Below are 12,014 nucleotides of genomic sequence, written 5' to 3'. Positions count from 1 at the left end.
GGCGGGTGCCTGTAGTCCCAGCTACTTGGGAGGCTGAGGCAGGAGAATGGCATGAACCCGGGAGGCGGAGCTTACAGTGAGCCGAGATCACGCCACTGCACTCCAGCATGGGTGACAGAGCAAGACTCTGTCTCAAAAAAAAAAAAAAAAAAGTTCCATAGGAATGGTGATTTTATTTTTGTGTATCTGTGTGTGGCCCAGACTCCACCATCGAGTGCTATAAACAGGTATATATTTGCAAAACCCAAAACCTGATACTTTGAGACCCCCATAGCATTAATTATTGGAAATTAGTGCCCCTTAGGCATCTTCCAGCTATTCTGTAGGGTGACCAACCATCCTGGTTTGCCCAGGACTGAGAGGTTTTCCAGGATGCAGGACTTCCTGTTTTACACTGGGACCATCCCAGGCAAATAAAGCCGAGTTGGTCCCGTCTTGTAAATGTAAACTCAGAGAGTTGTCTGCTCTGAGCTTCCACACTAGCTCAAATTCTTTTTAACAATAAACACACATTTTTTTATAACAATAAGCATTAAAAATTATTCATTAAAAATAATAGGCCAGGTGCCGTGGCTCATACAAATGTAATCGCACACTTTGGGAGGCCAAGAAGGGAGGATTGCTTGAGCCCGGGAGTTCAAGAGCAGCCTGGGCAACATAGCAAGACTCTGTCTTTACAAAGATTTTTTTTTTTTTAATTAGGCATGGTGGTGCATGCCTGTAGTCTCAGCTACTTGGGAGGCTGAGGTGGAAGGATTTTTGGGCCCGAGAGGTGGAGGCTACAGTAAGCCAAGGTCACACTACTGCACTGCAGCCTGAGTGACATAGCAAGACCTTGTCTCTGAAAATAATAATAATAATAGTTGGCATCAATATTAAGGAGCAGCCATGGATATACGCAGAAGTAGGCGAAAGCAGCCAGAACAGGAAACCTAGTCACAAGAAAAGGGTGCCCAGGAGAGGGCAGAGGAAGCACCATGCCTGGTAATAGAAGCTGGGGGAGAAGAGGCGGACACTCTGTGCCAATTAGGGACCACCTCAGTTTGCTCTTCTGTAAAATGGGACTTGAACTAGATCAGGACTCCTTCACATTTTTAGGCACTAGAGCAAGAGGGAGTTATGGTATTTGTGACAGAGCCCCCAAAGAAGGGGAAAGCTGGCATCTGACTTCACTAACTTTAATTTGCAGAGAAGTGTTACTTCTGCACTTATAAAACTAACTGACTTAACTGCACTTATAAAACTTCTGCACTTACAAAAGTAACTGACACTTATAAAACCAAATATGAAACTACAGCCATGAGCACGTGGTCACAGGAGGAAACTAAACTGTCAAAATAAGCCGGTGGCTGCTTCCAAGTGTTCCCACTGATTCTTGCCAGCTCCTTGTTCATTTGTCTGTCTGCTGGCATCTTTTTGCCAACAAGTGGTCACAGGCAGAGATTCCGAAAACGTTTGTTGGAGAAAAATGGAAAATCAAAAAGCCAGTAGCCATTAATCATTAATTGGTTCTTTTTTATATATAAATTGGGAAAAACCCATCTGAGTCCACCTTTGGAGGCGCCACCCACACGTCAAAGGAGCCTGACCTGAGACTGACTGGATGAAAAGCTGCTTAGGGGCCTTTCCCAGCCAAATCCTGCTGTGGGAGTCACTGTGCAGCTGGTCCTGGCAGCAAGCTGGGGACCTGAAGCAGGGGCAATTGTCCCAATTTTTTTGTCCCAGCGTCAGCTGTTCCCAGCCACAGATATAAGCACAACAGAGCAGGCCAGATCCCGAAGCATGGCCAGATGGCAGCAGGGATCCACGGGGCAGCACGCCTCGCGAGGCAACTGGGCAGAGTCCCTGTATTCATGGAAGAGCCGTCAGGGCAGGCACAGATGCCCAGTAACAGGTTTCAGAACGGGGAGAGCCAAGCAACCAGCTGTCCTTGGGTGGGGGCTGCCCCTGGCAGCGGCGGAGGGGCTCGTGAAATCTTGCAGTGGCCCCAACCCAGGGACACACTGTGTGCAGCCTGGATTCACCAACCACTAGAGCCCTGGGGGTGCCTGAGAGCACCTGCCTGGATAAACCCAGACAAGTGACAAGCCAAGGTCAGGAAGTACAAGCAAAAGAGCAGAGAAGCAGAGGAGACAAGTGGCATTCATCCTTTCAACAAATGTCCATTGAATGACAGTCACACATGAACTTCAGCAATCCTTAGCTTTTATTCTTTTTCCAGAAAGTAATACATACTGTGTAAAAATATTAAAACAATATGAGTGTATCAAGTAAAATGTATCAAGATGTCCCCCCTCATTTTACATCTCCAATTCTACTCTCCAGAGGTAATCATTGTTTTTGTTTGTTTTCATACGGAGTCTCACTCTGTTGCCCAGGCTGGAGTACAGTGGCTTGATAGCTCACTGCAACCTCTGCCTCCCTGGTTCAAGCAATTCTCCTGCCTCAGCCTCCTAACTAGCTGGGATTACAGGCATGCACCAACATGCCCAGGTAATTTTTGTATTTTTAGTAGAAATGGGGTTTCACCATGTTTTAGCCAGGCTGGTCTTGAACTCCTGAGCTCAGGTGATCTGCCCATCTCGGCCTCCCAATGTGCTGGGATTACAAGCGTGAGCCACCGCGCCCTGCCAATCATTGTTAAAAGCTTGGTGTGTGATCTTCTCAACTTTATGTGCATATGTATCTATACATAGAGAGAAAGAGAGACACTGTCTTCTAAGCAAAAATAGGATCTGAGTCTTCATACTATTCTGCAGCTGTTTTTCACTTAACACCTTATTACATTTTATATGTCAGTACATACATGTCATTCTTCTGAACAGCTAAATAGTATTCCATAGTTTTAGTATAATGAATGAAGTTTTAATGTTCCCTATTTTTCACTCTTACATTGTGCAGTGAACATCCTTGGACATAATTCCTGCACACTGGTCTGAGTATTTGTGCTGTAGCAGCTGGATCTCCTGCCGTTTACAGCGCTGAATCATGAAGTTGGCATATCAAAATGTTTAACGGGCCGGGCGCAGTGGTTCACACCTATAATCCCAGTACTTTGGGAAGCTGAGGCAGGTAGATCACTTGAGGTCAGCAGTTTGAGACCAGCCTGGCCAACATGGTGAAACCCTGAATCTAGTAAAAATGCAAAAAAAAACCAGCCAGGCGTGGTGGTGCACACCTGTAATATCAGCTACTCAGGAGGCTGAGGCAGAAGAATCGCTTGAACCTGGGAGGCAGAGGTTGCAGGGAGCCTAGATCGTGCCACTGCACTCCAGCCTGGGAAACAGAGTTAGACTGTCTCAAAGAAAAAAAAAAAAAAGTTTAACAGATACTGATCAACAGTCTCCGGAAATAGTAATTGCCCCAACCATACTGCATAACTGCCTTGCAAACAGAAGTTTTGATTTGAGAAACAAATGAAATCTGAAATACGCCATCCACACGTTTGGAATATAAGTTTTAGGGGGTTCAAAGGCCCCCTACCCTGAAGCCCACACAGGACTCCTGGCTAAGACCCCCTTTACAGGAAGACCCTAACAGGTCAATGAAAAGCTGTGATTGCATCTTTTTTCCGAAACGTCATCAGAACTCCTCAGGCAGGAGCTAGTGCAGTGTGGGCTGCCTGTGACTCACATGAGGAGCTTAGCCCAGGAGGACAGAGACAGGAAACTGCCACGCACAGCTCTGCGGTTAGGTGAACCTGACGATTTTCTTGTGTGTCCTGCAGGTGATTGCAAATAACTAACCAAAAGAAGTCCCCGGGACGGTTTCAGACTTGGAAAGGTCACAGAAGGAAAATAATATTATATAAAGTGACAACTATATAAATCACATCTTGATGAGGGTTTTATTATTATTTATTTAGCAATCCATCCTAACATCCAGGGCCCTAAAAACCAGAAATAGGTCAGGCTCAATGGCTCAAGCCTGTAACCCCTGCACTTTGCTGATCGCTTGAGTCCAGGAGTTCAAGACCAGCCTGAGTAACATGGCGTAACCCTGTCTCTACTAAAAATACAAAAATTAACTGGGAGAGGTAGTGCACACCTGTAGTCCCAGCTACTTAGGAGGCTGAGGTGGGAGGATCTCTTGAGCCCAGGAGGTCAAGACTGCAGGAAGCCAAGATCGCATCATTACACTCCAGCCTGGGTGACAGAGTAAGACCCTTTCTCCAAAAAAAAAAAAAAAAAAGCCCAAAAAACAACAAATAGGCTGGCATAAGGACAGCTTAAAAGACCTCAGGGTGGAGCAGCCCAACGTGTCACTATTGCACAGCACATTCACACTGCAGTCTGGGGGTGCTTCATGGGCCCCTCCCTATAATTATCTCTGGATAATTGTGTTCCCTTGGACAAGAGACCTAACCTCCCTGAGCACAGGGTTCTCACCCTTGTTCCCTTGTTGCCTTCCTGGGATGGAATAGGGATCAAGTGAAATGAGACATGAAGAAATGGGGCTGGGTGAGGTGGTGCAGCCTGTAGTTACAGCTACTTGGGAGGGTCACCGCAGCCCAGGAGTTTGAGACCAGCCTGGGCAACATAGTGAGAGCCCAGAAAAACATGGGGAAATGTTTTGAAAAAAGCAAAAGTCTCTTTTGTAAGGAAGAACAAAGAGTTGGAGCAAAATGAGGGAAGAAATAGGCAAAAGAGAGTCCATATTTGCCTTTTATTTTTTAGGATTAATGCAATGTAGGAAAAGTTAACAATTTTTAAAACTTCACTTAGAATTCACAGATTACAGCTGTTCAGGCTCTAGTAGGCCCCAGCTTGCTGATCTATGAGAGATACTGGTTTGTGTGTAGCCAAAAATCCCTACAGACCAGTGGTTGTCAGGTGAGTAAAGTCTTATACCCCAGGACATATTTGGCAACACCTGAGAACATTTTTGTTTGGCACCACTCAGGGAGACGTGTCACTGGCATTGAGGCGAGGGACAGTGCTGAACATCCAGGACAGCCTCACAGCAAAGGGTGACCTGACCCCACAGGTCAGTAGTACAGAGGTTAATCCCTGCCCTAGAGAGAACACAGGGATCACGGGACAGTCACTAGCCCTGGACCAGCCACTGCTCAAGAGGCCACACACAATCCATGGCATTCATCTGTCCCTCTTCCTCCACTGTTCAGCACTTGTCGCCAATCTGGAAGCTGCTAAGAGCCTGTCTGTCACTGGCAGAGAAAGAGCAGACCCTGTGCCGGCTACAAAGTCCTTGAGTTGCAGGAAAGTCCAGGTCTCAGCCACTTTCAGGCCTGGGGCAGGAAGGCTTTGGGGTGCAAGATAAGGCAGGGTGAGGGGCCCTGGCCTTATGATGTTTTAAAGAAAAGCTTTTTCCGGAGGAAATTAAAGCAACCAGGCATCTGTTTATAAATCCCTTTCACCGAAACAGCATCAGCGACCTGTAAGACATGACCATGGAGAGCTCTGTGAGTTCAGTTCTCTGGACTGAAGGAACAATTCAAGAGGGGCTGGGGGGAATGTCCACTCAACCGACACCTTAAAAACAGCTCAAACTGCAGCCTCTTTGAGCAGGAGGGCTTAAAGAACACGCACCTCAACTTTACCTTTAAAAAACTCAAAATTCAAAATTTCCAAACTCATAAAGTTCAAATCAGACTGAACTATTTGCAAGGAGCAGGGAGTGGCCTCAGCCCCGCGGCCCCTTCTCATGGCAGGAACACCTGAGCAGAGCAGCAGGGGCCCACACGCGCTGCTTCCCCAAGGCAGCCACAAGTCTACGGGACCCTCAGAGGAAGCAACTGTTCTGAGTGGGGTTTCCTTGGAGTAGGACTGGGCCTCTCAGGCCACCCTCAGGCCACCCTTTCCTATCTGTTTCCTCACTGGGGCCTCCTGAGAAGGAGATGTACAAGGAGGGGTTCATAATTCTTGAGGGTCAAGAGTAGAAGACTGCGTGATGGCCGCAGGGTATAGGCAGGGGCCCATGACCCGCCTTCGGGATCTGGACAGAGCCATCCCGCGCTGGCACCGAGGACCAGCTCCATCAGTGGAGGAGCAGGAGGTGTCAACCTGGGGACCTTGGAGGAGACAGGGAAGGCAACTCTTTGAATAAAGGGCAAATGTCACCACAGGCAGGAATGCCTCTCATAGAGACACAAAAGTACTGACTCCAAGGCTCAGAGGAGTCTACTACCTTTTACCCTTGGTTTGGGCCTGCCCTGCTCACCCCCAATCCCCAGCCCCAGGAGAACACGCTGCCCCCCAGCAGCCTCCCCTCTCCTTTGCAGAGGAAGGCAGCACTCACCCTGAGCAGGAGGGACTGCAGGTCTTCAGAGTGAGCCCACTGCTCAAAGATGTTGTCCAGGGTCTCAATGTACCAGGAGCCACTCTCGGGGTCCCTCAGGGAGACAAAACCTTTGGAGGGAGGAGGACTGAACACTGCTGGAGAGCCACCCCCGTGCCCCGCCCCCCCGCCCAGCCACGTACGCAGGCTCGGGTGCCCTGCAGACCTTGACTCACGCATGCATCCAGCAGGAGCAGCCTGGCCCCTGAGGCTCTGCCCTAATCATGATCTTATTTCACCTCGTGACCATCTCCTGATTCTGGCTATGATTCCCGTTTTCCCAGCAAGGAAACGAAGGCTTGGAAAAGTGAAGTGACTCATCCAAGGCATAAGAAAGGAAGGAAACTGCCGGGCCCAGTGGCTCACACCTGTAATCCCAGCATTTTGGAAGGCCGAGGTGGGCAAATCACTTGAGGTCAGGAGTTCAAGACCAGCCTGGCCAACATGCTGAATCCCTGTCTCTACTAAAAATACAAAAATTAGCTGGGTGTGATGGTGCACGCCTGTAATCCCAGCTACTTAGGAGGCTGAGGCAGGAGAATTACTTCAACCTGGGAGGTGGAGGTTGCAGTGAGCTGAGATTGTGCCACTGCACTCCAGCCTGGGTGACAGAGCAAGACTCCGTCTCAAAAAAAAAAAAAAAAAGGAAGGAAGGAAACTACCACCTGCTGCACCTACTATGTGCCACGTACTGTGCTCAGTGACGTGCCAGCCACCTTGTTTAATCGCCATGGCAACCCCTGAGGCACAATTCCTATTCCCTGCTAAAGATGCGAAGGCAGAGGCAGAGTCAGGCAGAGGAGAGGCAAGTGAGGCATAGGAACCCAAGGGCGCAGGCCTCCTTGCAGTGCACATCCTTGTCTGCTCAGCCTGAGCCAAGATTCAGAGAGGAGAAGTCAGTCATTCAGGGTCACAGAGGAGCAAGGGACAGAACCAGGACTCATACCCTGGTCTCTTCTCTCATCACACAGCTGCCTCTAGGGCAGATAGGAAGGCCCTCTGGCTGCAAGGGCGAGCCCTTCTGATGTGCTCACCCGGGAAAGTAGAGTAGGACACAAAGATGTCGCTGGGTGTGGGCAAACTAGATACAGCGTCCAGCTGGTCAAAGGTCCTCAAATCTTCCTGGAACGGGGTGGCGTCTGGCTCGGGGTTACTGCCAGAGGACTCGTCTTCAGGGGAGGTGGAGGCCACCTCAAACCCATGGTCTTTCTGCTCTGCAGGAAGCAGAAACAAACACACCTTGTCATTGAACTACACAGACAAGGATGGTTCAACATATGAAAGTCAGTGTAATATACTACATTAACAGTGTGAGGGGAAAATCAATCTTGGGTCCCCAGACTCATTAAGCCAAACAGAAAAGTCAAGCTGGGAACTGGGTCATGCAAACCCGCCTCCCCGTTTTGGTTCCTAAATAAGATGGCTACAAGATGAACAGCTACATACCTCCCTCAGATTTTGCCCACAAGGAAATTCCTGGTGAGCTTCAAGACAGCTCTCTGATAAAATTCACCATGGCAATGTAAATGGATAGCTTATCTTTACAGAGGCATCACCCCTCTGCCCACCTGGCACAAATGCATATCTGATTATTCCCCTGTCCCATCTGTCTTTGTTACCTTATGTAAACATGCAGGTTCCCTGCATTTTCCCCTGCCCTATGTTACCTTACGTAAAAATGCAAATTCACTGAGCCAGACAAAAGCATGAATGACTATTTTCCCTACCCTGCTCTTACATGAAAACTGTGTACTTCTCAATATCGCGCCCTTTCCCCTTTAAATTTGGAACTCTAAAATTCATGTTCAGAGAAAGGCATAGACCTGTCTCCTGGATGCGGGTCCTTAACTTTGGCAAAAGAAACTTCTTAAATTGACTGAGACCTGTCTCAGATTTTTGAGGTTCATAAGAGAGTGAAAAAAACCTTACATCATCATCTCAATTGATGCAGAAAAAGCACATGACAAAATTCAACAACCTTTCATGATAAAAACAGTCGACAAACTCAGAATAGAAGGAAACTACCTCAACATAATATAAAAGCCATATATGAAAAACCCACAGCAAACATTATACTCAATGGTGAAAGACTGAAACCTTTTTCTATAAGATCAGGAAGGTGGCAAGACTTCCTGCTTTTGCCACTTCTATTCAACATATTACTAGAGGTTTTCAATAGAGCAAGAAGGCAAGAAAAAGAAATAAAAGACATTCAAATTGGAAAGAAGGAGTAAAATTGTCTCTGTTCACAGATGGTATGATTTTATATGTAGAAAACCCTAAAGATTAAACACTATTAGAACAAATAAAATTAGCATATTAGCAGGATACAAAGCCAACCATAAAAAATATTTGCATTTCTGTACACTAACGATGAACAATCAGAAAACGAAATTACAAAAATGGTTCCATTGACAATAGCATCAAAAATAATAAAATAGTTAGCAATTAACTTAACCAAGATGAAAGACTTGTAAAATGAAAACTACAAAACATTGCTGAAAGAAATTAAAGGCGGCTGGACGCCATGGCTCACGCCTGTAATCACAACACTTTGGGAGGCTGAGGCAGGAGGATCCCTTGAGCCCAGGAGTTCCAGACCAAAAAAACCTCATCTCTACACATAATAAAAAATTTAGCCAGGTGCGGTGGCACATGCCTGTGGTCCCAGCTACTTGTGAGGCTGAGGTGGGAGAACCACTTGAGTCCAAGCAGTTGAGTCTGCACTATGCCATGATTGCGCCACTGCACTTCAGCCTGGGTGACAAAGCAAGACCCAGTCTCGAAAAAGAGCCAGCCGTGGTGGCTCACACCTGTAATCCCAGCACTTTGGGAGGCCAAGGCAGGCAGATCACCTGAGGTCAGGAGTTTGAAACAAGCCTGGCCAACATGGTAAAATCCCGTCTCTACTAAAAAATACAAAAATTACCCAGGCGTGGTGGTGGGCATCTGTAATCCCAGCTACTTGGGAGGCTGAGGCAGGAAAATCGCTTGAATCCAGGAGGCAGAGGTTGCAGTGAGTCAAGATCATGCCACTGCACTCCAGCATGGGTAACAGAGCAAGACTTCATCTAAAAAAAAAAAGAAAGAAAAATAAAGAAGATATAGGCCAGGCACAGTGGCTCACTTTGGGAGGCCAAGGTGAGATTGAAACTATCCTGACCAACATGGTGAAACCCCATCTCTACTAAAAATACAAAAAAAAAGCTGGGCGTGGTGGCGTGTGCCTGTAATCCCAGCTACTCAGGAGGCTGAGGCAGGAGAATTGCTTGAACCAGGGAGTCAGAGGTTGCAGTGAGCTGAGATGGCGCCATAGCACTCCAGTCTGACAACAGAGCAAGACTCCATCTCAAAAAAATAAAATAAAATAAAATAAAATAAAATAAAATAAAAATAAAAGATATAAATGGAAACATATGTTTATAGATTAGAAAACTTAAAGATGTCAATACTACCCAAAGCAATTTATAGATTAAATGCAATCCCTATCAAAACCCCAATGATGTTTTTTGCAGAAACAGAAAATCTATCCTAAAATTCACACGAGAATCTCAAGGGACCCCAAATAGACAAAACAATCTAGAAAAAGAACAAAATTGGAGGACTCATACATCCTGATTTCAAAACTTACTACAAAGCTACAGTAATCAAAACAGCATGGTACTGGCATAAAGACAGACACAGGTCAGTGTCAATGAATAGAGTCCAGACATATACCCGCACACACATGGTCAAATGAATTTTGAAAAGGGTGGCAGGACCATTCAGTGGGGAGAGGGCAGTGTCTTTTTTGTTTTGTTTTGGGGGATTTTTGTTTTTGATTTTTGAGACAGAGTCTCATTCTGCCACCCCGGTTGGAGTGCAGTGGTGCAATCACAGCTCACTGCAGCCTTGACCTCTGAGGTTCAAGTGATCCCCCCACCTCAGCCTGTCAAGCAGCTGGGACTACAGGCGCCACCACACCCAGCTAATTTTTGTATTTTTTGTAGAGATAGGATCTTGCCATGTTGCCCAGGCTGGTCTCAAACTCTTGGGCTCAAGCAATCTGCCTTCCTTAGCCTCCCAAAGTGCTGGGATTACGGGCATTTTTTTTTTTTTTAAGAGACAGGTTTTTGCTATGTTGCCCAGATTGGAGTGAAGTGGCATGATCTTAGCTCGCTCCAGCCTCAAACTCCTGAGCTCAAGCAATCATCCCCAAAAAATGGTTAAGATGGTAAATTTTATATTATGTGTATTTTGCCACGATTTTTTAAAAGCCATATAAAACTTGTCTTTTTTCAGAAATATAGTTGAGGAAACTGTCCACTATATCACACTCACTCACTCAAACCGTTTACTCAGGCTGTCAAGGTCACAGTGTCTCCTTTAAGACAACCAAGAGAAGAAATGTGTCTGGGGTCCCTACTCCTGACTTCTGTCTTACAAATACCAGTTATAAAACTATAGAACACCAGACTCCATGGATCTTGAAAGTGATCTTTTTTTTTGAGTTGGAGTCTCGCTCTGTCTTCCAGGCTGGAGTGGGAGTGCAGTGGCGCAATCTCGGCTCACTGCAAGCTTCGCCTCCCGGGTTCAAGGTATTCTCCTGCCTCAGTCTCCCAAGTAGCTGAGACTACAGGTGCGTGCCACCACGCCTGGCTAATTTTTTGTATTTTTTAGTAGAGATGGGGTTTCACCGTGTTAGCCAGGATGGTCTTGATCTCCTGACCTTGTGATCTGCCCGCCTCGGCCTCCCAAAGTGCTGGGATTACAGGCATGAGCCACTGCGCCTGGCCAGTGATCTCATTTCCAATGGCGGCTGGAAAGCGTAAAAAATGCGCAGGCCACCTCTAGCAAGCAGATATCACTATTTCATTTTATGTAATTAGGCAACTGAGACTCAGATAAGTTAAGGGGTTCCCCCCCTAGACAGAGGCTGACTGGGACTTTGACCCACCTCATTTTTGAGTCTACTATTACCAATGGCTGGGATTTTTCCTGTTTCTTTACATCTGCAAAGTGATTTTCTCTCTAAAATCAGTCATTGTATACCTTACATTTTTAATTCACTTGTACTTTAGAGAATGTAGAAAGCTGCAGGACATCCTAGGATGTATTTTTGGAATCCAAACTTACTCTTACTTTTCTTCTCTCCTTGTGTTTCCTCTCTATTTTGTCCTAGTGTTATCATTTGTACTTCTTGCGCTATGGCAAATCCTTTTCTAGAATCAAAGAAGCCATCAGAAAAATACCAAATAGACACCAAGTCATGGGTAATGAAATCCATGGAGATCTTTACACCTTCTAATCCAGTAATTTCCTAAGAAAATAATTCAAATGCAGTCAAAAGCTTTCTGTACAAAGACACATGTGGTTGTGTGAGCCAAAAATTAGATATCACCTAAATGGCCAACATTAGGAAAATGGTTTAGGAAATTAGTGCATATCATGAAGACGGCCCATTATAAAGCCATCTGAGCTAGTGTTGATGAAGGCCATGGAGATCTGGGGAACTGCTTAAGGGATAATGTTAGCTGAGAAAAGCAGACTGTGCTTGTGGGCTGGCATCCAAAAGGAAGATGCAAAAATGAGACAGCTGTATTAGCTTATAACATTCTGAATTTTTTTTTTTTTTTTTTAGGTTGTCATATTTTTTGTTTTTTCTATTTTAAAATCTAGACTCCTGGGCGGGCACGGTGGCTCACACCTGTAATCCCAACACTTTGGGAGGCTGAGGC

The 12,014-nt window shown here is 46.2% G+C and overlaps 2 protein-coding genes across 4 annotated transcripts in view; one reads left to right on the top strand and one right to left on the bottom strand.

The window, feature by feature from the left end:
- The window catches only part of CELA2B (chymotrypsin-like elastase family, member 2B), a gene marked incomplete at its 5' end in the record, with an annotated part of 59,731 nt that extends 55,898 nt beyond the window's left edge, over nt 1–3,833 (top strand). The window contains one exon of the mRNA XM_011993988.1: nt 3,728–3,833. Within this exon, the coding sequence (XP_011849378.1) occupies nt 3,728–3,745 (18 nt within the window). The remainder of the gene's footprint in view (nt 1–3,727) is intronic.
- Nucleotides 3,834–4,651: 818 nt separating this feature from the next.
- Nucleotides 4,652–12,014, bottom strand: part of CASP9 (caspase 9, apoptosis-related cysteine peptidase) — a 29,937-nt gene continuing 22,574 nt past the window's right edge. For 2 of the 3 annotated variants that reach the window (XM_011993978.1, XM_011993980.1), the window contains 3 exons: nt 7,332–7,511; nt 6,259–6,368; nt 4,652–5,395 (listed from right to left, as the gene is read on the bottom strand). In XM_011993978.1, coding sequence (XP_011849368.1) covers nt 5,303–5,395; nt 6,259–6,368; nt 7,332–7,511 — 383 coding nt within the window. In that variant the 3' untranslated portion in view covers nt 4,652–5,302. Of the gene's footprint in view, nt 5,396–6,150; nt 6,369–7,331; nt 7,512–12,014 lie in introns of those variants that run through there. The other variant, XM_011993981.1, reaches the window with a different exon arrangement.

The sequence above is a fragment of the Mandrillus leucophaeus genome, unplaced genomic scaffold, assembly GCF_000951045.1.
Source record: "Mandrillus leucophaeus isolate KB7577 unplaced genomic scaffold, Mleu.le_1.0 Scaffold439, whole genome shotgun sequence".
Taxonomy (NCBI): Eukaryota; Metazoa; Chordata; class Mammalia; order Primates; family Cercopithecidae; genus Mandrillus; species Mandrillus leucophaeus.
Note: the sequence above shows the minus strand (reverse complement) of the source record. Positions and strands in the feature narration are given on the sequence as shown.